We start from the raw sequence: 26,818 nt of genomic DNA on the forward strand, positions 1-26,818 counted from the left end.
TTTGGGATCAGGTGAGCTTGGATCCTAATTAGCCTGGGAAGCTAAAGGCTCTGTAGGGTCTGCAGGTGATTGCTTCTCAGCCAGGGAATGAACAATCTGTGTGTTGAAGGAAGCTGCAAGCACAGCCACTGCTGGAGCTAAAACTCACCCTGCGATATCCAGGCGAAAGACGCTGTGTTTGTAAGTGTCAGATAGGTGAGCAGAACCTGTTAGTAAGCGCCCAGCCGGGCTAGGACTTTTTATTTTTGTTGTACTTAGAAAGCACGGTGTTGCTGTATATTTTGTTTGCTGGACTGTTTGTACCACGAATAAATGCCAAGATCTGCTTTATAAATTCCAAGTCTGCTGTGAACTGTGTCCAAACACACCCTACCCCGGGAAGATCCCTTACAATATATATATATATATATATATATATATATATATATATAAAATGTGTGTGTATGTATATACATGTATATATATATATATATATATATATATATATATATATATATATATATACATATATATATATATATAGTGTGTGTGTGTGTATACATATATATATATAATGTAGGGGGACTCTTTATTTTACTAACATTAACCACGCCGTCTGTCAGTGTACTGAGATGTGATAATGTATCACTGCTTAATAAACTGACATCTCTGTGTTTCAGTGAAAGTCTCACCAGATTTCAGTATCAGGGGCCGTTCTCCAGTGTTGGAAGCGTTTGTTGATTGCTTCACTCCTCCGAAGGTGAAACGATCCACTCCGCTTCATAAACTGGCATTCAGAGGAGAACGATCTCCTCTGAGAATGTTGGAGAATGAAGCAGTGAATAGATTTCACTGCTTCATAAACGGACACCAGAGACAATGTGTGAGGAGGGAGAGCGAATGGCTGCAATGTCAAGGTGAAAAAAAAACAAAGGGGAAAATTAAGTGCTCACATTGCCATCTGTCAGTGCCATCTGTCCCCAGTGCCACCTGTCAGGGCCATCTGTTCCCAGTGCCACCTGTCAGTGCCATCTGTCCCCAGTGCCACCTGTCAGGGCCATCTGTTCCCAGTGCCACCTGTCAGTGCCATCTGTCCCCAGTGCCACCTGTCAGGGCCATCTGTTCCCAGTGCCACCTGTCAGTGCCATCTGTCCCCAGTGCCACCTGTCAGTGCTATCTGTCCCCAATGCCATGTATAAGTCCAATCTGTCATCAGTGTCACGTGTCGTCAGTACCACCTATTAGTGTCATCTGTCAGTGCCACGTATTAGTGCCATCTGTCATCAGTGCCACATATTAGTGCCATCTGTCTTCAGTGCCACATCAGTGTCACATGTCATCAGTGCCACCTATTAGTGCCATCTGTCATCAGTGCCACCTGTCAGTGTCATGTGCCGACTGTTATCAGTGTCACGTGTCATCAGTGCAACGTATCAGTGGCATCTGTTATCAGTGTCATGTGTCATCAGTGCAACGTATAAATGCCATCTGTCATCAGTGTCACGTGTCATCAGTGCCACATATCAGTGCCATCTGTCATCAGTGCCATGTCAGTGTCACGTGTCACTGTCCTGGTGCTCCAGGGCCTTCAAAATTGTAATAGGTAGTCAAGAAGTTAGATGTGTAATTTATGCTCCTAGAAAATGGATGGTGCTCCCTGCATGTTGGGCCTCTCTATGTGGCCAGACTGTGAAAAAGTCCCACACATGTGATATCGTAATACTCAGGAGGAGTAACAGAATGTGTTTCGGGGTGTCATTTGTGGTATACACATGCCATGCGAGAGAAATAACCTATTACAACGACAATGTTGTGGGAAAAACTGAGAAAAATTTGTTGTTTTTTTCAAATTTTTTGGTCTTTTTTCATTTATAACGAAAAAAATAAAAAACCCAGAGGTTATAAAATACCACCAAAAGAAAGCTCTATTTGTATGAAAAAAAGGACAAAAAATTCATTTGGGGACAGTATTACATGACTGAGTAATTGTCCTTCAAATTGTGAGAGCACCAAAAGCTGAAAATTGGTCTGGTCACGAGGGGGGTTTAAGTGTCCAGTTGTCAAGTGATTAAATAAACCCTATTGCTTTCTTTTGCATGGACCAAGAAAGAAGAGTTTGTTTTTTAATGCATTTATGGGCCTGTGTCGACTGGCTTCAAATGCTGTGTGCTTTTGACATAAGTTTAAGATGCTCTTGAGATCCTCCAAAATTCAGGTGCAGTTGACCAGCTTTAAGCTGCTTTATGCCTTCCCTTAGACTTGCATGAGGAGTGAAGCAATTCTGAAACAACCAAAAAGCCCTTCAACACTGCCTTTGGGGTATTTTGATCATATATACTTGTAGACTTAAAGATGAACGTCACCCAAAAGGGGAAGTTCCACTCTCCGTCACCTCACCCTCCCCTCCCCCTTTACATTTGGCACTTTTTTTTGTGGGGTGGAGTGGGTATTTGATTTTGACAGGTACCCACTCTCCCACTTCTGGCCGGATCACTGCAGCTATCCGCGTTCGGCCTTCCCTCCTTCCCCTGCAGCCTCCTGGGACACACCACAGGTCTCAGAAGACCACGGGACCATACACAAAGCGCAGCTTGGCTCGCACATATGTAGTTGGAAGCCGGCTGTGAAGCCACAAGGCTTCACTGCCGGTTTCCCTTAGTTAAGATGCTGGTGCCTGGACCCAAAGCCGATTGAAGAATCAGCTCAGGTGAGGACAGCGCTGGATCAAGGGGCAGGTAAGTGTCCTTATTAAAAAAGTTAGCAACTACAGTATTTATAATTTTTTGGGGGGAGACTGTTGCTCCTTTTTAACATATATATGACTCTTTTTGTCTTCTATTATCTCTATTGCTGTTTTTTCTTTTATTTCTTGAATGGTCTTGATAATTCCTTGTCTTTTGCTAACACTCCAAGTGACTACACTTTGTTGTTATGGTGGTGAATAGCAGAGTAGTGGCTTCCCGGCTCTCAACTATGCTGTAAAGGATGTAGATAATATGAACAGTGTAACTAGGCCAAGAAGGTAAAGTTCTGCACATGAATAATAATTTGCCTGCCTTGTTTCCATCGGAGCTTACAGCAGTACTTAGCAGACTGCAGAGCCTGCAGACACAGGGCCCATTAGTAGCAGACTGGCATTACAGACTACAACAGCTTAGAGGCAAGAAGAAGTGGTGTGCACGGAAGTGGAAGAAGTGCTGGTTTGTTTGCTAAGCTTAGAACTAAGGTGAATAGCCTAGCTATGTCATCACTCCTTCTGGCCATTGTTCATTCACTGGATAAGAAAATAATTCTGATTCGATTGAAACTAAATGTTTGTTGGGTGATGAGAAAACTGCATTTTCTCCTGATGAAAACTTGGCTAAATAACAACGTGCCGAATGTGACTTTCCAACTCGTTGAGATGCTATTCTTTGAAGCAAATCGTAATAATTTACAACGTGAGGAGCTGGACTTTGTATTTACATTAACAGAGGTTGGTACACAAACTGATCCCTGGTTGGTAGTCACTGCTCTGAGATAGTAGAATATCTAATAGTGGAATGTCGGAAGCATTATTTGCTGTGGGAATTTATATTTGTCTTCATTTTGATGTGCTAAGGCTAATGATGCATCAAATCAGCTGCATGATAACATCTGTTTACTTCAAAATAGGCACCAAGAGGCTCTCTATGTGATTGTCGGTGATTTTAATCATGCCAACCTGACAGATTTTCTGCCATCGTTTTATCAACATATCACTATCGCCACCTGAGGAGTGAATACGGTTGAATATTTACAGGTAGATAAGGGAGGAAGGCATATAGAGCTATCCCTCATTCTCACCTAGGCCTTTAAAAGCACACTTCCATGATGTTGGTCTCTGTTTACTGCCCCTTGATGAAAATGAGTAAACCAACAACAAAGACTTTTACAGTGTGGCATAGTGATGGTTTGCCTAATCTGCAAAAATAATTCATACACATCCACTTCTCAATGGCCCTATAATCTATTTGTCATTAAAGTGGTTGTAAACCCTTACAACACACTTTTTGCTACAGGTAAGCCTATAATAAGTAAGGCTTACCTGTAGCTACCCTGGATATCTCCTAAACCTGAACGGTTTAGGAGATATCCCCTGTATTTGCATGTGCCAGCATCATCGGCACATGTGCACTGAAGCAAACTGAAGCAATGGCACGTACGAGCTGTTTCTTCAGTTAGACTATGCCGTTACCGCCGGCTCCCGTGCCTGCATAATGCCTGTAAAGAACCTCTCCTCTCACTCCAATGTGAAAGCCCGAGTGCTTTCACACTGGATCGGTGCACTGACAGGACGCCCAAAAAGTCCTGCAAGCTGCATCTTTGAGGCGCTGTAGGAGCGGTGCACTTGCAGGCGCATTTAACCCTTTTTCAGCCATTAGCGGGGTTTAAAAGTGCCCCACTAGCGGCTGGGCCGTAAAAAAAAGGGCCGTAAAAACTACGGTAAATCGTCGCTAAAAATAGCAGCACTTTACCGCAAATGCCCCCAATGCCCCAGTGTTAAAGTACCCTTAGTGTTTCCTATGCCTCCTTGTTTCACTCTGTGTGAGCTGCCAAACCTCTCTTTTTTTTTAATCCCTCACTTCTGTTTGTTTGGAGTTTGCAGTTCACGCTAGCTGTGGTAATGTGCACTGCTCTATGTACACTACACATCCCATGGTCCATAGCCCCCTAGCCCATACCTGAAATAAGCAAGAGAGGTTGGCCACATTCCTGCATACAGTGGAACAAAGTTAAAAGAATGTAGCCACCCTCTAACAGGAAATCTGATCACAGAATCAGAACAAAAAGGAATTTGGAGATTTTGAGGAGGCTGAGAGCAACAAAAGGCACTTGTATCGATTTTTTTAAAATCAGAATTTAGTGTCACTTTAGGGACCAGAATAACAACCTATACAGATCGATAATCAATGTAACGTAGGTATCTATCTAGCAAACTGCTTTATTACTGAGCTTGAAAATGCTCTGGAATCTCAAAAAGTTTCAGTGTTTATAAGAGCTTGGCCAGCCCCACTATTTACTTTCTTTCCAGAGTTATAAAATTGAAAAGACTTTTTTATTGACACATTACTGCACTGTAGTAAACTTTCTACAATGATCATCCTCAATGGCTGCAGAGCATCCAGAAGAGAACCCTATAGTATTCCAAAACCATTTTTGTGAAATGACATTTTATTATAGTGATCATTTGGCGGATCTTATTTTATCTGACAAATTAGCTAATTTCTGTGCTTTGACAAGGCAAGCCATTCTTATACCTCTGGAACCACTAGATTAGCTACTTAATCTATAAAGGGTATAAGAAAACACCAGTTTATCTTTTGCATGTAGGCTGAGAACATGAATGCCTGCTGGTAAAATGAACACTGTGGCCCGTACAGCAGAAGTTGACCATTCATTTATACAGTCAGAGCCCCCAGGGAGCTGCACTCAGGGAGCCTATCAGTGGCGGCTGGTGAAGTTTTAAGATGGGGGGGCGCTAGACCACGCCCACCCTTTTGACCCATCCCACTTCTCATAAGCCCCACCCATTATAGAATCCACCAACTCCGTCCCCTGTAGTACATCATATACAAGGCTCTACATTATACACAGGGCTCTATACTTCATATACCAGGCTCTACATTATAGACAGGGCTCTGTACATCATATACCAGGCTCTACATTATACACAGGGCTCTGTACATCATATACCAGGCTCTACATTATACACAGGGCTCTGTACATCATATACCAGGCTCTACATTATACACCAGGTTCTAATGACACATCAATATGTCTGACAGCCCAGCCACACTCCTCGTTCACCAGAGAAAAAAAAACAGGAAACACAAAAAAGGTGCTCGGGAAACAGCAATAGGCAGAGGTCACCGCAGACAATGAAGTACAAGAAAGCCTTATAAAATAAAACAAATACAGTCATCACATTTAGTGACTGCAATAATGCAATATCTTACATGTTTGCCTTTGGTGGTGGGATCAGAGGGATGGTGATGATCAGAGACAGAAGGATGGAGGTGGGGTGGGGAGTTGGATCAGTGGTGGGTGGGATGGGATCAGGGACAGAGGGATGGATCAGGGACAGAGAGATGGTGGGTGGGATAGATCAGGGACAGAGATATGGTTGGTGGGATGGATCAGGGACAGAAGGACGGTGGGTGGGATGGACCAGGGACAGACAGATGGTAGGTGGGATGGATCAGGGACAGAAGGACAGTGGGATGGATCAGGGACAGAGAGATGGTGGGTGGGATGGACCAGGGACAGAGAGATGATAGGTGGGATGGATCAGGGACAGAAGGACGGTGGGATGGATCAGGGACAGAGAGATGGTGGGTGGGATGGACCAGGGACAGAGAGATGGTGGGTGGGATGGATCAGGGAGAGAAGGACGGTGGGATGGATCAGGGACAGAGAGATGGTGGGTGGGATGGATCAGGGAGAGAAGGACAGTGGGATGGATCAGGGACAGAGATATGGTGGGTGGGAGGGATCAGGGACAGAGATATGGTTGGTGGGATGGATCAGGGACAGAGAGATGGTGGGTGGGATGGACCAGGGACAGAGAGATGGTGGGTGGGATGGACCAGGGACAGAGAGATGGTAGGTGGGATGGATCAGGGACAGAAGGATGGTGGGTGGGTGGGATGGATCAGGGATCAAGGACAGAGAGCTGGTGGGTGGGATGGATCAGGGATCAGGGACAGAGAGATGGTAGGTGGGATGGATCAGGGACAGAAGGATGGTGGGTGGGTGGGATGGATCAGGGATCAGGGACAGAGAGCTGGTGGGTGGGATGGATCAGGGATCAGGGACAGAGAGATGGTGGTTGGGATGAATCAGGGACAGAGGGATGGGTGGGTGGGGGGAGGCTTCATATGGGCTGTGTGTTTCACAAGAGCCTCCACTGCCTGAAACCATGGATCAAGTAAAAACCTGAGCTACATCACAACTGATTTGATGTAAATTTTATAATAACTTTAAATGTGTACTCGCTGAAAACACATTTTAGTTTCCTAAAAGCAATTATAAGTAAAATGTGACAAAATAATTCGTTTTTTAAAACGTACATTTTTACATATAAATTTAGAGTTTTGGCATTGCTCATTTAAACAAGAACATTGTTCAATGCTAATGCCAGTAAATATTAGAAATGACAAGATTCTAAAATAAGAGTTTTACATGCAGCTTTGTATCTGCCAGAACAAACAGGAAACATTAGCTTGGATGACAAATAAAAAGTTAGGTTATTCCATTGCAGAGTAAATGTCCATTTAACCCTTCTAGAGTATAACTAGAATGAGATTTTTTCTAAAACTGCCCTCCTTATGCATATAGAGCAGGAAGGGGAGTACTACCAGACGTCACCGGATCCTGTGTATGTTATCAAATCTGGCTGAACACTCCTGACTAGAGAGTAATTGGTAAAGTTTTAGAATGCCCACAGGAAAATCATCAATTCATAGTCTGACAGTAGGCTGCCAAACCGAGACACAGCAACATCAGTGGAAATAAACAGTCAGAAGCACTGACGATCAGCACTTGACAAAACACACAGCCCGTGTGAAGCCTCCCCCTCCATCCATCCTGTAGCTCTGCCCCCCTCCTGTGGATTTCCAGCAATGCATCTACGCTACGGTCTACCTTGTTTCATAGTGCACTCACTGCACTGGCACTGCAGTTCTCTCCTCTGCTCCTCCGCTCGGCGCACTGATCTGACGAAGACCGGAAGTGACTAACTAGTCTGTCACTCAAGCCCATAGCAGGCGCCGGGCGGATGCAGATCGGCATTTGTACTTGCGCCACAAGGCGGGTTAAAACCCCGCAAATGAAGCGCCGCGTCTGCAATCTTGTGATTGCGTTGACGTGGCACTTCGCATATTGCACTGTGTCCAGCGCTGCACTGTGTCCGGCGCTCGTACACAGTGCACTTAAGGACTTTTTTTCATTTTTTTTTTTTTTAAAGGGCCATTTCAAAAAAAAATTTTTTTTTTTTTCAATTTTTTTTTTTTTTTTGTGACTGCCTGGAGGGGGGGCGGCGCCACTGGAGCCTATGTAACTCTATGGGAAGGAAGAAGCTGTACAGACACAGCCACTCATCCTGATATGATGGGGTGAGCAGCCCTGAAGGCAGACAGTGTGCATTTGGGGCCGCTTGCCTGTCCATGCATGTCTCCAAAATTAGGGTGAGTGTCTGTGTCCATACAACCACTGCATCCCCATAGTTACATAGGCTGCCTGCATGTGGCTCTAGCCACATAAACAATGGTCTTTATTCACTAAAGCTGGAGAGTGCAACATCTGGTGCAGCTCTGCATAGAAACCAACCAGCTTCCAGGTTTTATTATCAAAGCTTAATTAAACAAGCTGAAGTTAGAAGCTGATTGGTTACCATGCATGGCTGCACCAGATTTTTTGCACTCTCCAGTTTTAATAAATCAACCCCAATGGCAGATTCACATTGTATAGGTCACAGTGTCAATGCAAAGAAGGCCTATATGGAAGAGAACTGCAGCACCAGTTTGATTCCTAATACCGGGAAGCAAACGTACCTTTGTTTAATAAACCACAAGCCTTAAAGTGGTTGTAAACCCTCCCCCACAACTTTGTCCCATGTAAATAAGCATAAAAAACCCTAATGAACACTGCTTGTAGATATCTCCTTCCTTTCTTAGTATTGTTGTAATCCTTTTTGTTTTTTAGAATGACATCACTGAGCATGCCCAGATCTCCCCTGATTTACGGCACACTCTCTATGTGCTTATCTATCTGTTATCAGGACTTCCTACGGCACACAACACTGAACTCCCAGGAGACTGCATAATCACTCAGTACTTCCTCCTACACACCATGTGACCATGTAACATCACTTGCAGTGTAAAGCAGGGCATGGGACAGCATTACTGCAGTCTTATCAGCTGCAGCTGATAAGACTCACACAGGCAAACACTAGATAATCAGCACAAATAAATACTATGAAATAAAACAAGTCAGCTATGAACAGGGAAGCAGGGTTGCCATAGAAACGTTGGATTAAGAAGGAGGCTTGGTTAACAGTACAGGAAGTGCTCACGGTAAGGGCGGAAATACACTCCACTGTGGACTCAGAAAACAATACTTAAGATGACGCTGCCTTACCCCTGGAAACAAGTTTTTTGAAGTTTCTTCACTCTAATTTGCAATTTGGGCTGGATTAAAGTGGCTATAGTTTGATAATTACTTATTATAATGGACTAAATGCAAAGAAGCATCAGTGGGAGAGTTTACTTCCTCTTTAAAGTGAATAAGCTGCTGCTCTGGTGTATGCAAACTGTGCATGCATGCAATGCGTCCTCTCCCTGCTTCATCTTAGCTTACAGTGCCTTGCGAAAGTATTCGGCCCCCTTGAACTTTTTAACCTTTTGCCACATTTCAGGCTTCAAACATAAAGATATAAAATTTTAATTTTTTGTGAACAATCACAAACAAGTGGGACACAATTGTGAAGTGGAACGAAATCTATTGGATATTTTAAACTTTTTTAGCAAATAAAAAACTGAAAAGTGGTGCGTGCAAAATTATTCGGCCCCTTTACTTTCAGTGCAGCAAACTCACTCCAGAAGTTCAGTGAGGATCTCTGAATGATCCAATGTTGTCCTAAATGACTGATGGTGATAAATAGAATCCACCTGTGTGTAATCAAGTCTCTGTATAAATGCACCTGCTCTGTGATAGTCTCAGGGTTCTGTTGAAAGCGCAGAGAGCATCATGAAGACCAAGGAACACACCAGGCTGGTCCGTAATACTGTTGTGGAGAAGTTTAAAGCCGGATTTGGATACAAAAAGATTTCCCAAGCTTTAAACATCCCAAGGAGCACTGTGCAAGCAATCATTTTGAAATGGAAGGAGTATCAGACCACTGCAAATCTACCAAGACCTGGCCGTCCCTCTAAACTTTCAGCTCAGACAAGGAGAAGATTGATCAGAGATGCAGCCAAGAGGCCCATGATCACTCTGAATGAACTGCAGAGAACTACAGCTGAGGTGGGAGAGTCTGTCCATAGGACAACAATCAGTCGTACACTGCACAAATCTGGCCTTTATGGAAGAGTGGTAAGAAGAAAGCCATTTCTCAAAGATATCCATAAAAAGTCTCGTCTAAAGTTTGCCACAAGCCACCTGGGAGACACACCAATGTGGAAGAAGGTGCTCTGGTCAGATGAAACCAAAATCGAACTTTTTGCCCACAATGCAAAACGATATGTTTGGCGTAAAAGCAACACAGCTCATCACCCTCAACACACAATCCCCACTGTCAAACATGGTGGTGGCAGCATCATGGTTTGGGCCTGCTTTTCTTCAGCAGGGACAGGGAAGATGGTTAAAATTGAGGGGAAGATGGATGCATCCAAATACAGGACCATTCTGGATGAAAACCTGTTGGAGTCTGCAAAAGACCTGAAACTGGGACTGGGATTTATCTTCCAACAAGACAATGATCCCAAACATACAGCAAAATCTACAAAGGAATGGTTCACAAATAAACGTATCCAGGTGTTAGAATGGCCAAGTCAAAGTCCAGACCTGAATCCAATCGAGAATCTGTGGAAAGAGCTGAAAACTGCTGTTCACAAACGCTCTCCATCCAACCTCACTGAGCTCGAGCTGTTTTGCAAGGAAGAATGGGCAAGAATTTCAGTCTCTCGATGTGAAAAACATATAGAGACATACCCCAAGCGACTTGCAGCTGTAATCGCAGCAAAAGGTGGCTCTACAAAGTATTAACGCAAGGGGGCCGAATAATTTTGCACGCCCCACTTTTCATTTTTTTATTAGTTAAAAAAGTTTCAAAAATCCAATAGATTTCGTTCCACTTCACAATTGTGTCCCACTTGTTGGTGATTCTTCACAAAAAAAATTTTTTTTTTATATCTTTATGTTTGAAGCCTGAAATGTGGCAAAAGGTTGAAAAGTTCAAGGGGGCGAATACTTTCACAAGGCACTGTAGTAGCAGGCACTGGGATATTCAAATTCCACTTATGTGTAACATATTTAGAATAGTAAATGCAGAGATCAGGCATTGGCCCCTTAAAAACAAAACATCGGCATCACCCTATCAATGTCTTGATCTTAAGGGGGCGATGTGGTCTTTTTTTTTTTCTAAAAGTGGAAAAACCTTTGTGCACTATATTTCCACATATGTTGATTGGAGAAGTGTCATTACGTTGTTGAAGCTCAGTATTTAAGCCAGAGAATGAGAAGATGGTTGAATGAAAAATTTGAAGGAATGGTTCTATTAAAGGGGACAGCACAAAGTGGCCTATTTATATTACAGGTATTATAATGTTATAGGTATATAATATTAAATATTATACATTTATTGAGGTGAGCATATTGGGGTTGATTTACTAAAGGCAAATAGACTGTACACTTTCCAAAGTGCAGTTGCTCCAGAGCTTAGTAAAGGAGCAGAAGCTCTGCTGATTTCCATCATCGAATCACTTGCAAGCAAAAATGCTGTTTTTCTTTTATTTTCCTTGCACGTGATTGGGTTCTCTTTGTAAAGTGAATCTTTACCTCATTTACTAAGCTCTGGAACAACTATCTATTTGCCTGTAATAAATGAACCCCATTGTGTGACTGGAGGTGGAGTACAGTGGTGATCACAAAATGTATAATTATATGCACAAGTGGAGTATACATTTATGTTTCTCATGGACTTGATTTAAAAGGATGGCACATGTTTATACATATAATCATGTGAACATATTTATATTGTGATTTTTATTTTATTACTCACATTGTATTACAGTAACCCAAGGGGGTAAAAAAAAAACACCATTTATATCACAAGTAAGGAATGGATTTTATGATGTGTATTATGTTTTCATTGATTAATACTTTATGTGGTATGAGTTGCTTGGGATTTTAGTGCAGCTTTATCAGCTTACTGCGAAAACTTAGAAGCTTACTGGATTTGTAGCAGGATTAACAGGCATTTTTTTGTACTTGCAACATTTTAAAGTTCTAAAAATGGGGAAATATGTATTTATTTCTGATATGTACTGAATATGTTTTTTTTTATGGTACCCAGCTATATGCTATAATATAATATATATATATTTTTACAATTGCATTCCACTGGAAAATATGTAAAACGTATGTTAAAAATACAGGAGTAAGGCCTAGTTTACACTTGAGGTTTGGGCAGTGCTGGGACAAGGCCATCTAGTGCCCAGGGCGAAGATGGCAAACTGCGCCCCCCCAGGTATAAAGAAAGAGTCAGTGTCCATTCAAAACCAGAAAACACTTAAAACAATACAATACTGTAGCTGCAGCCCCAATGCGGCCGGTCAGCAAATGGTTAAATTGTAGGTTCAATTTACAGAAAATCTGTAAGGTGAACTTATATGGACCCCCTCCCCATCCCCCCCAGTTCTGCTAACCTGGAGTCCAGCGATCCCCTGCACTGACCCCTTTACATTACACATTCCCCTGTACCTCTGGACCCCTTTACATTACACAGCACTCTGGACCCCTTTACACTACACAGCACCCTGCAGCTCTGGATCCCTTTACATTACAAGCACCCTGCAGCTCTGGACCCCCTGTATTTTACACAAACCCCCCCTTCAGTGCAGACACCCCCTTTAGTGCAAACCCCTGTTCAGTGCAGACGCCTCCCTTTAGTGGAGACCCCCGTTCAGTGCAAACCCCCTTTAGTGCAGACCCCCTTAAGTGCAGACCTCTGTTCAGTGCAGACACCCCCTTTATTGTAACCCCCTTAAGTGCAGACCCCCGTTCAGTGCAGACGCCCCCTTTAGTGCAGACCCCCGTCCAGTGCAGAGGCCCCCTTTAGTGCAGACCCCCGTTCAGTGCAGATGCCCCCTTTAGTGCAGACCCCATTCAGTGCAGACGTCCCCTTTAGTATAGCCCCTGTTCAATGCAGACCCCCCTTTAGTGTAGCCCCCATTCAGTGCAGACCCCCCATTCAGTGCAGACACCCCCTTTAGTGCAGACCCCCATTCAGTGCAGATGCCCCCTTAAGTGCAGACCCCCATTCAGTGCAGACCCCCATTCAGTGCAGACGACCCCCATTCAGTGCAGATGTCCCCTTTAGTGTACCCCCTTTAGTGCAGACCCCCGTTCAGTGCAGAAACCCCCTTTAGTGCAGTCCCCCATTCAGTGCAAACGCCCCCTTTAGTGCAGACCCCCGTTCAGTGCAGTCGCCCCCTTTAGTGCAGACCCCCATTCAGTGCAGATGCCCCCTTTAGTGCAGACCCCCATTCAGTGCAGATGCCCCCTTTAGTGCAGACCCCCATTCAGTGCAGATGCCCCCTTTAGTGCAGACCCCCATTCAGTGCAGATGTCCCCTTTAGTGTAGCCCCTGTTTAGTGCAGACCCCCCTTTAGTGTAGCCCCCCTTCAGTGTAGTCCCCCGTTCAGTGCAGTGTGCAGACCCCCTCCCCCATTCAGTACCTCAGATCAGCGCGGCAACACATGCTCAGCAGATCCCCTCCCCCTGTTTACACATAAGCAGAGAGGAGAGGGAGGCGGCTTCACTCTGCTCGGCTGTGCCTGTGTGACATCTGGGATCGCACAGACAGCCCGCAGTCGGGAGAGGAGGGGATGGTAGGTGCAGCGGTGTCCCCCTGCACCCCCACCCTTGCATCACAATATAGATCGCCTCTCCCTGCCTGTGCCTGTCACAGGCGCAGCTCTGCAGTGTTGTAGGGGCGGCCGGCGGTAGTCACTTGTTGCCCAAAAAGTTTAATAGCACACTGGCAGCACTGTGCTACCCTTCCTACAATAAATTGCTCCGCCCAGGGCATCCGCCCCTTCCGCCCACCCCTTGTACCGGCCCTGGGTTTGGGGCAGCTGTATGGGGGTATACACATGCCATGGCTGCAATGCTTTGATCCCCTCTGTCGCATTCAGTGGACAGAACCGCACTGAACGCAACCTAGTCAATGAATGGGGCCACGCCGCAACTGCAAGCCAACACTAAGCTTGTGATTGCTGTGTGTTATTTCCACAGAATAGATGCCATTTGGCTGTCAATAAAAACACGCATTCGGGAGGAGGCAGAATTGGTTCCTGAACGCCTGGCAGCTGTACGCTTGCCACTCTGTGAAAATTAATCCACCGTGGGTTGATTTTCACAGACAACTGTAAGTAAACAAGCTCTCAGGGACTCACTGCATGGCTATGGGTTAAGGCATAGTTTATCTTAAAAAATAAAAACAATTGATAGAAAGTAGAGTATTTTTTGGCAGAAAAGACAATTCTTGCTATTAGAAATGTGGTATTTTGTGTATATGGACTGAGGTGCGTGTGCAGCATACACACCTGGCTTATTCTTGTCATCTGAAAAGTTACTGAGAATGAAGCCCGGTACTATATAACGTCTATGTGTGAAGGAAAGGTTTTAACTCCAGGGCCACCCAATGGTAGAAGAAGATAGAGGCTGGATTCAGAACAATGTGTGGAGAAGATGGTAGGAGCAGGGGATGGGGCAGTGACAGCAAACTTAGGCCTGCCAGTAGTGGAGAAGGGCAAATTATTTTATAAGTGTGCTATATTGTACAAGCATGCTGTACCTATTCTACATTATGGCAACAGCCCCACCTCATTCAACTAGCAAAAGTGCTGCTTTAAGGTTTAAGTGGGGGTTAGGTGAGGTGTTTGGGTCAGGTTAGTGTTGTGAGGACCAGTAGATTGCATAATAGAGTTATTTGGGTTCATGCATGTTGGTTGTTAGCACAATGAACTACCAGTGCTAAGAACTAACTGAACTTTTATCTTCACTTTTTATAAAGTTAACTAATTTAAATTTTAAAAGATCATTTGTAAATATGACTGGACATATGATAGAGACGTGCCCTGAAATGTGCACCTGTATGTCTTACCTGTGTTTTTCCAGAGCTGTGTGTGCAGTTGTGGACATGGACCCTGGAATGTCACTGTCACATTTAGGATATATGTCTGGGATTTGGCCTGTGGAGACTGCACATGGAATGAGAAGTAATCTTGGGTAATCCAGAATGGGGATGGACTGGTCACATGCTGGTAATATATTAAACCTTCATCTACCTGTAAATAAAAGAAAACATGCTGCAAATCTAGAAAACAGAAAGCAATGTGTTCATTTTGAAGAACACGCAAGGACTCACATCTGACTGGGTGAAGTTAGTCACTGCTGGCCCTTCAAGATTTTCTTGATGTTTGATTTGGCCAATCTGTGGAACATCTACAATGTGATATGTCAGAAGAGGCTGTGTGCTCTTTCCATCATTTGTCACTGCGCTCAGGTGCTGGCTGGTGATTTGTTTCAGTGATCCTGGCAGAAGAGATAGTGTTTAGGGCAAGTGTTGCCTGACATTTATCATGAATTCTCACAATTTAGAGAACGAAATTACCACTTACGAGGGCATAGTATGAGGTTCTGCATTGTCTGCATGTGGATTGTGATTGGTATGGCTTGAATCTGGAAAAAGTGTTGCTCTGATTCATTTTCTCCATCAGATACCTTGAAGAAGAATCCACCATACAATTCTCCTGTGTGAAATGAAAAAAAATAATAGTTACTCCTTTGCTCCAAAATGTAATTCTCAACCGTCTGTTTCTTTATTCAGTTAGCTCATTTGCATGTCCTTGGCCTTTAACCACAATAAATCTGAACCTTAAATACCTCTCACTTAAATTCTTTGTTCAGTGTTCAGAAAACATGAAGTACGTTTTTCCATAATCTGAAACACTTTGTAAACCTAACTACAAAGTCTGACAGGGCTACCCCCTTCCCCAGGTGGCTGTCCGATTATGTAGCTAGTAATAAGATGGCTGCTTGATAACTGGCACTTGCCTCAGCTCCAAGCACTTGCTCGTGACAAGTGGCAGCAAGAGGAATGCATAGGCAGGGGGAAGCTGAGGCTCCCCTCCCTCTGTATTCCTCTTGCCGCCATGTGTCTCAGGCAAGTGTTTGACTGGTTATCCTTGCTAGATATGTTGTTGCACAGCTGTGGACGAAGGAGGATGTTCTCTCAGATATTGTGGCTAGGCTTACAAAGCATGTAGGAACATAGGGCAAAGTATTGCATCCACTTTGTTACATGGAGAACAGAGCACTGTAAAAAATGAACTTAGATTTCCTCTTTAAAACCCATACTCTGACATTTAACAGCCTCTTCTTTTCTCTGGTTACCTTTCAAAGTCCCAACATGTCACCTATTCATCCATCCCCCATAGCACTACCTGTTCTGCCTGTCGCTTTCCTATCTTCCCTTTTATACTGTACATACTCTCCATCCACTCTGTACCTAAATCTGCTCAATCCCAGCCACCCATACACAACTGGGCTACTTTACTAAAGGAGTAAAGAATCTTCACACAATAACTTGTGTATACATTCACTTAAATTATCCAATCCTGCCAAGAGCAAATCTCTGTTGTCATAAGATTGTCTTTTTGCTATTTGCTCATTACTTTATATGTTATCACTTCCTGGCTGTCGTTCCGAAGCATCCACTCCTATTACTGTTCACACACTTGACCGCTACCAATTTGCAATCCATAAAGTAGATAAAACACTCTACTCTTTTGAGCCCCTGACATTCTAATCACACATGTCTAATCTCCTTACATTTCAGGAAACACTTTGCAACACGTCAATTACTCAACCCAAATAATTTCTGAATCAGGAGGGTTTAGGGAAGTTTAGAAGGAAAGTATTTTTATGTTATAGGATGGGTAATGTTAGAGTGTCTGCTAGCACTTACAGTGCTTTGCACACATTTCTATTCCTGCTGGACTTCTCCACATTTTGTATTACTAAAACCCTGGCTTTAAAATACATTAAACTGGGATTTTACGTGACAGCTCTACACAGTAGAGCTCTACACAGAAGTGAAAACAGTTACCTAGATTTCCAAATTATTTACAACCCCTTGGCATTTAAACTTGTAAATAAGCTCTGGTGCAACCGGGTGACTTCAGAATTCACATAATCATATATAGTTCAATTAAGTCATGTGTGAACAATTAGTATCCTATGATTTTGGAAAAACAAAACAAAACATAAATCATCTGAGAGAATGTATCTCAACTTGCATCATCATGAAGACCTGCCTAAGCCCTAAGACAGGGGTGCCCAACCTTTTGAAGAGCGAGGGCCACTTAAGCGACTTAGTAACCAGTCGCGGGCCACAATGAGCAGATGACAGTTCTGCGTCCACTCTGCGTATACAAAGCCGACACAGCCCACTCTACTTTATGGGCCCTCTCATCTGATCAAATGGAAGGGGACGGATCCACTTTCCGTTTTGTTAGCAGATCGGTTTGGAAGGAGGCAGGTGTAAGTGGACACAAGTCTGTTGTCATCTGCCACTCCATAGAGGTGAATGGAGGGTCTGATTGGGTCAGACAGATCATGTTAAAGGGGCCTAAGACTACTTTTACACTGATGGTCTGCGGTCTACCCACACCTGTGGCTTTCCTGCAGGTTAGCTATACTTTTCTATAGAATTCTATCATATCCTGCAGGTGTGGTGCACTTTCTGAACGTTACACCTGCAGATCAGTTTAAAAGCAGCCCAGTAACCACTGCAGAACAGATATGTCCAGGGGTCAAGTCCTGGGCAAAAAAGTGTGGGAACTCCCACCCAAGATCCACTCCCCCACCAAAAAAAAAAGGTACGCTCATATGCATATATATTTCACAGAAAATACAGTACAACATTTATTGTAAAGTGCCAGTTTACAAAAACAAAATAAGTTAACTTGTCAAACAGAATAATCAACACAATGGGTGATGATCTTTCCCTCGCAGTGAATTTCTAACACAAATACACTCTGTTCCAAATTCAAATACAGCAAATTAGAAAATATCCCACAAACTGGAATAACGTTGCCCTTGCCGTGCAAGATTATCGGCAACGGATCAAAAAACTCACGGATCGGATCATTCCTTGGATCAGAGTCACGGATCGGATCATTTTTCGGATCAGCAAATAATAATTGAATTTGCAAAAACCTGTGAAAATGTCACCACCATATAGTCCCCACTGCAATATACATTTCCCCCACTGTAATATGCATCTCCCCCACTGTAATATCCACGTCATCTCCCCCAATAATATTTTGGCTGAGCATGGATGGGTATGGCTGGGTATTAGCATAATATGTATTGGCAGGGTATTGCAGAATATTGGCAGGATAAGTATTGGCAGGGTATTGCAGAGTATTGGCAGGGTATGGCAGATTATTGCTGGGTATTGCAGAGTATTGGCAGGGTATTGCAGAGTACTTGCCGGGTGTGTATTGCAGACTATTTGCAGGGTATTGCAGAGTACTGGCCGGGTATGTATTGCAGAGTATTGGCAGGGTATTGCAAAGTACTGGCAGGGTATGTATTGCAGAGTATTGGCAGGGTATTTCAGAGTATTGGCAGGGTATTGCAGAGTACTGGCAGGGTATGTATTGCAGAGTATTGGCAGGGTATTGCAGAGTATTGATAGGGTATTGCAGAGTATTGGCGGGGTATGTATTGCAGAGTATTGATAGGGTATTGCAGAGTATTGGCAGGGTATGTATTGCAGAGTATTGGCAGGGTATTGCAGAGTATTGGCAGGGTATGTATTGCAGAGTATTGACAAGGTATTGCATTGCAGAGTATTGGCAGGGTATTGCAGAGTATTGTCAGGGTATTGCAGAGTATTGGGTAATGCAGAGTATTGGCAGGGTATTGCAGAGTATTGGGTAATGCAGAGTATTGGCAGGGTAATGCAGAATATTGGCAGGGTATTGCAGAGTATTGTCAGGGTATTGCAGAGTATTGGGTAATGCAGAGTATTGGCAGGGTAATGCAGAGTATTGGCAGGTTATTGCAGAGTGCAAGTTAATAACACACTAGTGACTAACCTGGTTTACTTCTCGGGAGAGAAGTAAACTGGTAGCAGTGCAGCGGCTGTGGCCCCAGGAGGCCAGGACTGTCTGGCACTGGGTAGAGGGGAGGGAGGGGACAGTCCGGATCCAAGCGGCGTGTAACTATCGCTGACTGCGCTGGAGGCCGTATGCACACTGCCCACTGACTCCTGCCAGTGCGTGCCCACGTGCACGGCCGACGTCATGTGACCAGTTGCTAGACGCGGAGCGGCCCTAGCCTAGCAACCAGTCACTCGGGCGGCCGAGGAGCGGCGGACTACGCACTCAATAGCCTCAGGCGGCTAATGGGAACGGCGTTCCCGTTGTGGAAATAGTACGGGAACGCCGTTCCCATGCGCTCCTGCAGGACTCGAGCCCTGGATATGCCCATATATTCACTGTGATTTTAGTAATAAACTTGCTGTCCCAGGCAGAGTGAATTTGGTATCACTCCACCTATGACAGGAGTCGGTGCTATACAGGAAGCATTGGCTTATGCGGCACTGCCCCGCAGCTGCTTGCTTCCTCTATCGCTGGCTTCATTCACAAAACTGATGCTCTGGCATGGTGGGTAGAGAACCTGCAATCTGGGCTTGCCAACCTGCCTTTCCAGAGCAGGAGGTTGCGGGCCACATCAGAGGGCTCTGCGGGCCACATGTGGCCCCCGGGCCACTGGTTGGGCACCCCTGCCCCAAGACCTATGAAAGAACTATCTAGCAAATCGAATGTCAATTTCTGGATGATTACCAAATAAGGCTAAGTTTAAAAAAAAATTCTAAATCATCCTGCGGAGCATTGTTAAATCTATTTCTGAAAAATTCTAAGAATGTGGCATAACCACAACTTAGCCTAGATCAGGCCTTTCACTCAGGGACGGGGTAAGAAGGAAATTATTCAGGTTAGTGATTAATACATCTGCACTGGGTTCCTTGGTTTGAATCTTAGCCAGGACACTGTCAGTATTGAGTTTGCTTGTGTGGGTTTCCTCTGAGTGGTCATGTTCTCTCCCCCCCCCACTCCAAAACACATACTGTTAAGTTAATTGGCTTCTGTCAAAATGTACCCTACCATATGTGTGTGTTTGCATGTGATATGGGTGAGGATCAATGTGAATGTATAAGTATGTAATGCATTGCGTAAAATTGCTAGCACCATAAAATTGCCTGTAATAAATAAATTAGAGAACCAGACAAGAAACTCAACAGTAACTCTAATTAAACTGCAGGGTTCCACAGCTGAAAAACTGTCAATGGGACAATTATAACTTGGACAGTCCACAAAGCTGTTCTTTATGAAAAGTGACAAGAATAAACTATTGCTGAAAAACCCTATTTCATTAACATTTGCATTTTTCCTAACGGCATGTGAGAGACCCAGCATACATAAGAAAGGAATTTTTCCGGTCTGATGAAACCAAAACTAAACTTCTTGGCCTTAGTTCAAAATGCTTTGTGTGCCAAAAGCCAAATCTGCTCATCATGCTGGGAACACCGACCCCAAAGTAAAGCCTGGTGGTGGTAGTATCATGTTGAAAGGAATGCTTTTATTGGCAGGGACTGGAAATCTGTTCAGGATAGTGGGTAAGATGGATGGTGCTAAACTCAGGGCAGTCTCAGCATCAAGACAGTTTCAGTTTGGAAGTTACCTCCCATTCAAGAAAGATAATGACTCTAAGCTACAGCCAAACATACTCTGGACTGGTTTAAAACCAAAACCTGAATGTCTTAAAATGGTCTCCAGTCGAAGCCCAGCTCTCAATTCAGCTGAGAATCTGTGAGGAGTCTTGAAAATTGCTTTTCACAAAAGATCCCTATCCAACTTGACATGGCTAGTGAAATTTTCCCAAGAGGAAGGGACGAAAATTGAAGAATCCAGATGTGCAAAGCTGGTGGAGACTCACCCCCAAGAGATTTGCAGCTTTAATTGTTGCCAGACATGGTTCTAGCTAAAGCCTCATACACACGATTGGACTTTATACAAACTTTCCCATGGACTTTTGTACAAAGGGCGTTGACCCTGAACTTGTTAAGCATACACACGATCTGACTTTTTCAGCCAACTTTCACCAAATCACATGGTTTTTCTGCTCTTTACCGCCACCTTTAGTCAACTTCTGTATTGTTGCCTGATCTTTTGCATTGGTTCTGAGCATGTGTGTTTGTAAAGTCCGATGGTTTTCTGTACACACGATCGGACTTTGCTCCATCAGACTTATGTTGTCGAAATGTTTGTCTGTTCGCACAGCCAACATTTGTCTGATGAAAACCGAAAAAGTTTGTCCGATGGAGCGTACACACAGTCGGATGTTGCCTTAAAACAGCTAATTTGCATTTTTATTGTCAAAAAGTCTGATTGTGTATACGGCCTTAAGACTGAGTAAAACAATTATTTGTCTTACAATAAAAACTATTTTTGGCTCTTGAAAGTTATTGTGAAAAAAAGCAATTGAACCTCAACTGCGCAAATTCCGCACCATGTGAAAAAAACTGAAAAAAACAAAAAAAGCTGTTCCCTGGGAAAGTGAAAAAAACACCTTGATGAATAATAACAATAATTTAGGGGCGCTGAAGAATAATCTGAATGTGAAAAATAAATCAACCAATAAACAATATCAAAGTGGCATTGGTACAGATAATTTAGAGAAATAATCAAATCACCATGCACAAAAAAAATATATAATATCAATGTAAAAAATAAACTGAAAACTGGTGAGCCACCAATCATGAAATAAAGTCCCAAAAACGTGTCTCTACATGGAACAATTCTGAAGGATCCAAGTGTGGAAAACAAATGATAAAATTGAGGTGTAGCGGCAGATCCAAAAGACTTGCGACCCTCCACCAAGCAAACAGCAATACACCACTTGTGAAGATGCAAGTTCAAACTGCTTACCAGATTCGTTTGACCACTTTAATTAAAAAGTAAGTCAAACAGCGCCTGCACAGGTCATGCCTGTTCATATGAGTACTGATGGAAATGACAATGGATGATACATCCCCTTTCACAGACTCAGGCGGTATATATGAAAAAATACAGAAGGATCCATAGCGTGATACTGACTTTAATAAAAAAAATGTATAAAAACAGACAGCCAAATGGCTCCTTACGTGGTTGTGTGCCTGACCCGGCACTGGGGCTGCTCGCCTTGACAGAAAAGCTCACTCTCCGACCGAACGAAAAGGTCCTTCCGCATTCGCTAGTAGCGTGCGTTCGAGGCCATTCAGAGTGATAACCAGAGTGGCGTCGAAAAGCCTGACCAGGTACCGCTCCGACGTACCCCTTGAGGATTGACTACTAGTTCTCAATGGGATTAAGGTCTGGGGAGTTTCCTGGCAATGGACCCAACATTTTGATGTTTCATTCCCCAAACCACTTGGTTATCAATTTTGACTTATGGCATGGTGCTCCATCATGCTGGAAAAGGCATTGTTCATCACCAAACTGTTCTTGGATGGATGGCACGGTGGTCCGTTTCTTCACAGCTCATGCACAGATTACATCATTGGCGCACTACAAGTGGAATTTCTCCTAAACGGCGCACGTTTAGGAGATATTTCCACTATCTATAGGTAAGCCTTATTCTAGGGTTACCTGTAGATAAAAGTAAGACAAAAGGGTTTACAACCACTTTAAGTAGCTTGTGTAAACCAAATTGTAACATTCCAATTAAATCAATATTAAAGTGATATTACTGTAAACCCTCAGTTTCTTTAAGAGCTTTCTGTAATCACTTACTAAGTATATGGCTGTTTCACTTTTTAATCCTTGCGTATGTTCCCTTTTAAAGAAAAGCTATCAATAAAAATGGTTTAATCTTAACTCCTCAGGGGACCAAGTCCTTTTTGCACTTAGTCCAGTTCAAATCCAGTCCTTAGTTTCTAATCAACATGGTTGGATGGTCCACTCTCTCCATTCAATAACACCACTAAAAAGGAAATGAGTTTGTGATTGACAGCCCCTGTTCCTGGCAACTGAGTGCACTGTGGAGACAAGCACTGCAAGTCACAAAGGTCATACAGCCTGCGGAGTTGTGTGTCTATCAGCAGCTGTACACATACACAGCCCACCCAATGGACCAAACAGCTCTGCAGCTCTGTGTGATCCATTGTTCGGTTTTATAAATGAACGATCAGTGTTGTCAGGCTTTGTTATAAACTGCATCAGTTATGACTTTGCTGATCATTCATTCATAAAAGTGAAAGCTCATACAGAGCTGCAGGACTCTAAGACAGGGGTGTCAAACTCAATTTCATTGTGGGCTGTGCCACATCAGCATTATAGTTGCGCCTCAAGGGTTGATTGTAGAGTTCAGGGGTGTGTTATGTACCAAGTGCAGGGTCAAGGGGTGGGTTATGTAATGAGTGTAGGGTCCAAGGGTGGGTTATGTACCGAGCGCAGTGTTCAGGGGTGGGTTATGTACCGAGCGCAGGGTTCAGGGGTCGGTTATGTACCGAGTGCAGAGTTCAGGGGTGTGCTATGTACTATGTATAGAGTGCAGGGTTCAGGGGTGTGTTATGTACCGAGTGCAGAGTTCAGGAGTGTGTTATGTACCAAGTGCAGGGTCCAGGGGTGGGTTATGTACCGAGTGCAGAGTTCAGGGGTGGATTATGTACTATGTACCGAGTGCAGGGTTCAGGGGTGTGTTATGTACTGAGTGCAGAGTTCAGGAGTGTGTTATGTACCAAGTGCAGGGTCCAGGGGTGGGTTATGTACCGAGTGCAGGGTCCAGGGGTGGGTTATGTACCGAGTGCAGGGTTCAGAGGTGTGTTATGTGCCAAGTTCAGGATTCAGAGGTGTGCTATGTACAGAGTGCAGTTTCAGGAATGCCCTATGCACAGAGTATTAGTTCAGGGGTCTGCTACATACAGACTGCAAAGTTCAGATGTGCACTATGTACAGAGTGCAGGTTTGAGAAGTGTGCTACATACAGAATGCTTGGTTTAGGTGTGTGCTATGCACAGTGTGCAGGATTCAGCTCTCTTTTACAGGCTGTCCACATCTCACTTCTACCCCTCTATGGCTCAGAGCTCTGCACCATCTCCCCCCACCCCCCCACCCCCACCTCTGCAAACATATCCTTCCACAGCCCTCATCTCCCCCCCCCAAAAAAACTTCCTATGCATCTCACCAACCCAGCCCAGCTATAGTAACTCCCGGCAGTGTAGTCGGCTTTGCCTCTCTCTCATCACCTGCAGGGAGATCATTGATCAGCATCTTTGTACCCGAGCACAGATGGGGATCACAGTACAGCATACCATGTGATGTCCCATCCCACACTGCACTTGCATCTCCCTTGTCCCCATCAGGGCAGGCAGGGATCTGTGCAATCCACTGATTGCACAGGAAAGCTGTCCTTGTAAACACAGAAGCTTCTGTGTTTACAAGTGACAGTGGTGAGCGGGGAGCAGAGGACAGAGTTCTGCCAAGTTGTGGTTGAAAAACAGCCATGGGTGTGAGGGCCACATCTATTACTATTATGAATGAACAATCAGCGCTGTTTATTCATTCCTAATAGTGAAAGATCACTCAGCTTAGAGAGGGGCTGGGGCTCTGTGCTGGCTGTGTATCACCCCACAAGAAAAACCATATTTGTCTTCAAAAAAGGAAGGAACTACAGCCAGCATGTAGAGGTGCATTTTGGGGTCAACAAGGCCGACAATCAGAATGAGACTAAGGGGTTGATTTACTAAAGGCAAATAAACTGTGCACTTTGAGCTTAGTAAATAAGTGGGAGGTCTACTGACTTCCATCATCCAATCATGTGAAAGCCTCCGCTTTTCTCTTCTAGTATCCTATGGAGCCACTCTTACATGCACTGTGTGCTTAAATAGAAACACACAGCCCTAAAGCTGGATGGTAAGGTACTCCTCTGCCTCTCCCCCTTCTCCAAACTAAAACTCCACTATTTAATCTTTTCTTTGAAGACTGGAAGTTTAGGGAAGCAGGATTAGGAAAGCAAGAACCAATAACATTAAAAGTTGTAAATACTTGCAAGTACTGGGTTAAGAATTTTAAAAAGTAATTTACTGGGGAATATTTATTGTATTGTGCACAATGTGTTAAAGAGGAGTTCCGGTCTGTAAAAAAAAATAAAAAAAATACTGTAACTGCTTTACTTTTAATATAAGGACACTTACCTGACCAGGGATCTCCCAATGTTTTCAACCCTAGCTGATTCCTCGGCTTTGGGTGCAGGCGCCGGCATCCGTAGTAAGGGAAACGGGAGGTAAAGCCTGTTTCCTACTGCACATGCGTGAGTCACGCTGCAACCTCTGAATGGTCCCACCATCTTCTGGGACCTCTGTGGTTCCCAGAAGGAAGCGAGAGGAGGAGGAGTGGCTAGAAATGATGTAGATGGCTGTGCGGCGATCTTATCAGGAAGTGGGAGCGGGTACCTGTCAAAACCAGGTACCTGCTCCCCCCTCCCCCAGAAATGTGCCAAATGTGAAGGGGGGGGGGGGGAGTGCGAACAAGCGGAGCTTCCACTTTTGGGTGGAGCTCCACTTTAAGCTAAAACATGCTGCGGGTTTAATACTATTTTAATTGAAGGTTCACTTTATTCAAGTATCTTAAAAGATTTGCAAGGCACACATTTAATTTCTCAGTTGTTCCTCACCTCTGTGTATGAATTGTACCATCCCTTGTTCCAGATCCCTTTGTGAGAAGCTAGTAAGGGTCCCGGGGAACCCTCGCACAATCACTTCTCCATTGGATGGTGGAAGGAAGGAATAAATCAGCTCTTCGGGTGACGAGTCCTCATCAATACTTTGCAGGGCATGCGGGGGGATGACATCAGTATTACCTTCCAAGATCTGGAGTGATGGAGAAAGTCACAATAAGGCAATGGAAATGAACTGAACATCATAAATTGGTACTTAAAAAAAAAACCTACAGACTATACTCTGAAGTTACTTTCCATATGTGGCATAAAACACATACAGTATTACAATGTAGTATATTTAATATAAACCGACATAATACAACTGTATTTAATTACAATATTTTTCCTGCCCTAACCTGTTGTCTCTCAGTACTGAGCACTATATAAAGTCCATCAGTACATGCTGTGTCCCCCCCCTACACCTGTATCAAGTCACCCTCTGCTCCCTAGGCTCAGATTCCCAGGTCACTTTACACTTCTGGCTTACATGCTGTGTAACAGGTGGATAATTGATGGAAACGAGGGAGGGACGGAGAGAGACACGTCTTTCTTCTGACTCCGTAAACAAAGTAATAAGAGCTTTACATGTGGTTAAGTGGATCTCTGCGCATAATTCAAGAAGAAAAACCTTAAACGTAATACTAACCGCCCAAACTGGAAAATAATTCTAGAATCGGACAAATAAGCTAAATCCTTGTATAATGACAAATCAGCACAATACAGTGGCAGTAGGCAGTGACACAGTTATAATCCAAGTCCAGCTAAACTGCGGTGAAGTATTCCAGATGGGCAGTAAAGGGTCAATTGTCTTTTTTAATGCAGAAGAATTAGATCCCCTGTCCACTTTTTACTGCTATCTTGGGCTTTCACCAGGTAGGAAGTGAGGGAAAATCTGCAACAGGGATGCAGACAACAATACGAACTTAAAGAGGAACTGCAGTCTGCTCATCACTCTCCAACCAGTTTTCATATTATTTTATATGTACTGTGATTCTGTACTTGCCAAATATGCTGCAGAAATCTCCCTTCACTGTAGCCATTTTAACTGTGGGCAGCTGAAGCTGCTGCTTGTTCACTTCCTGGATTTACACAGACACACACAGAGGCACAGCTCTGCAGCTCTCATTGGCCCTCTTATGACTTACCCCCCTCCCTTCCTGGCAAACTCTCATGAGAGTGAGTGAGAGCTGTGCATGATGTCATAAGCCTAGGTTTTTTTTTTACCAGACAAGAAACAGGAAGTGGGCTGTATAATGTATTT

At 43.9% G+C, this 26,818-nt stretch overlaps 1 protein-coding gene across 1 annotated transcript in view; it reads right to left on the minus strand.

Moving 5' to 3' along the window:
* The window catches only part of CSPG4 (chondroitin sulfate proteoglycan 4), a 164,081-nt gene that overhangs the window by 10,733 nt on the left and 126,530 nt on the right, over nt 1-26,818 (minus strand). Inside the window, exons 6-9 of the mRNA XM_077469889.1 lie at nt 25,513-25,708; nt 15,405-15,536; nt 15,152-15,318; nt 14,888-15,071 (exon numbers count right to left, since the gene is read on the minus strand). Coding sequence (XP_077326015.1) covers nt 14,888-15,071; nt 15,152-15,318; nt 15,405-15,536; nt 25,513-25,708 — 679 coding nt within the window. The remainder of the gene's footprint in view (nt 1-14,887; nt 15,072-15,151; nt 15,319-15,404; nt 15,537-25,512; nt 25,709-26,818) is intronic.

This window comes from Lithobates pipiens, unplaced genomic scaffold, assembly GCF_037356315.1.
Source record: "Lithobates pipiens isolate NorthernLeopardFrog02 unplaced genomic scaffold, aLitPip1_a1.2 Scaffold_8, whole genome shotgun sequence".
Classification (NCBI taxonomy): domain Eukaryota; kingdom Metazoa; phylum Chordata; class Amphibia; order Anura; family Ranidae; genus Lithobates; species Lithobates pipiens.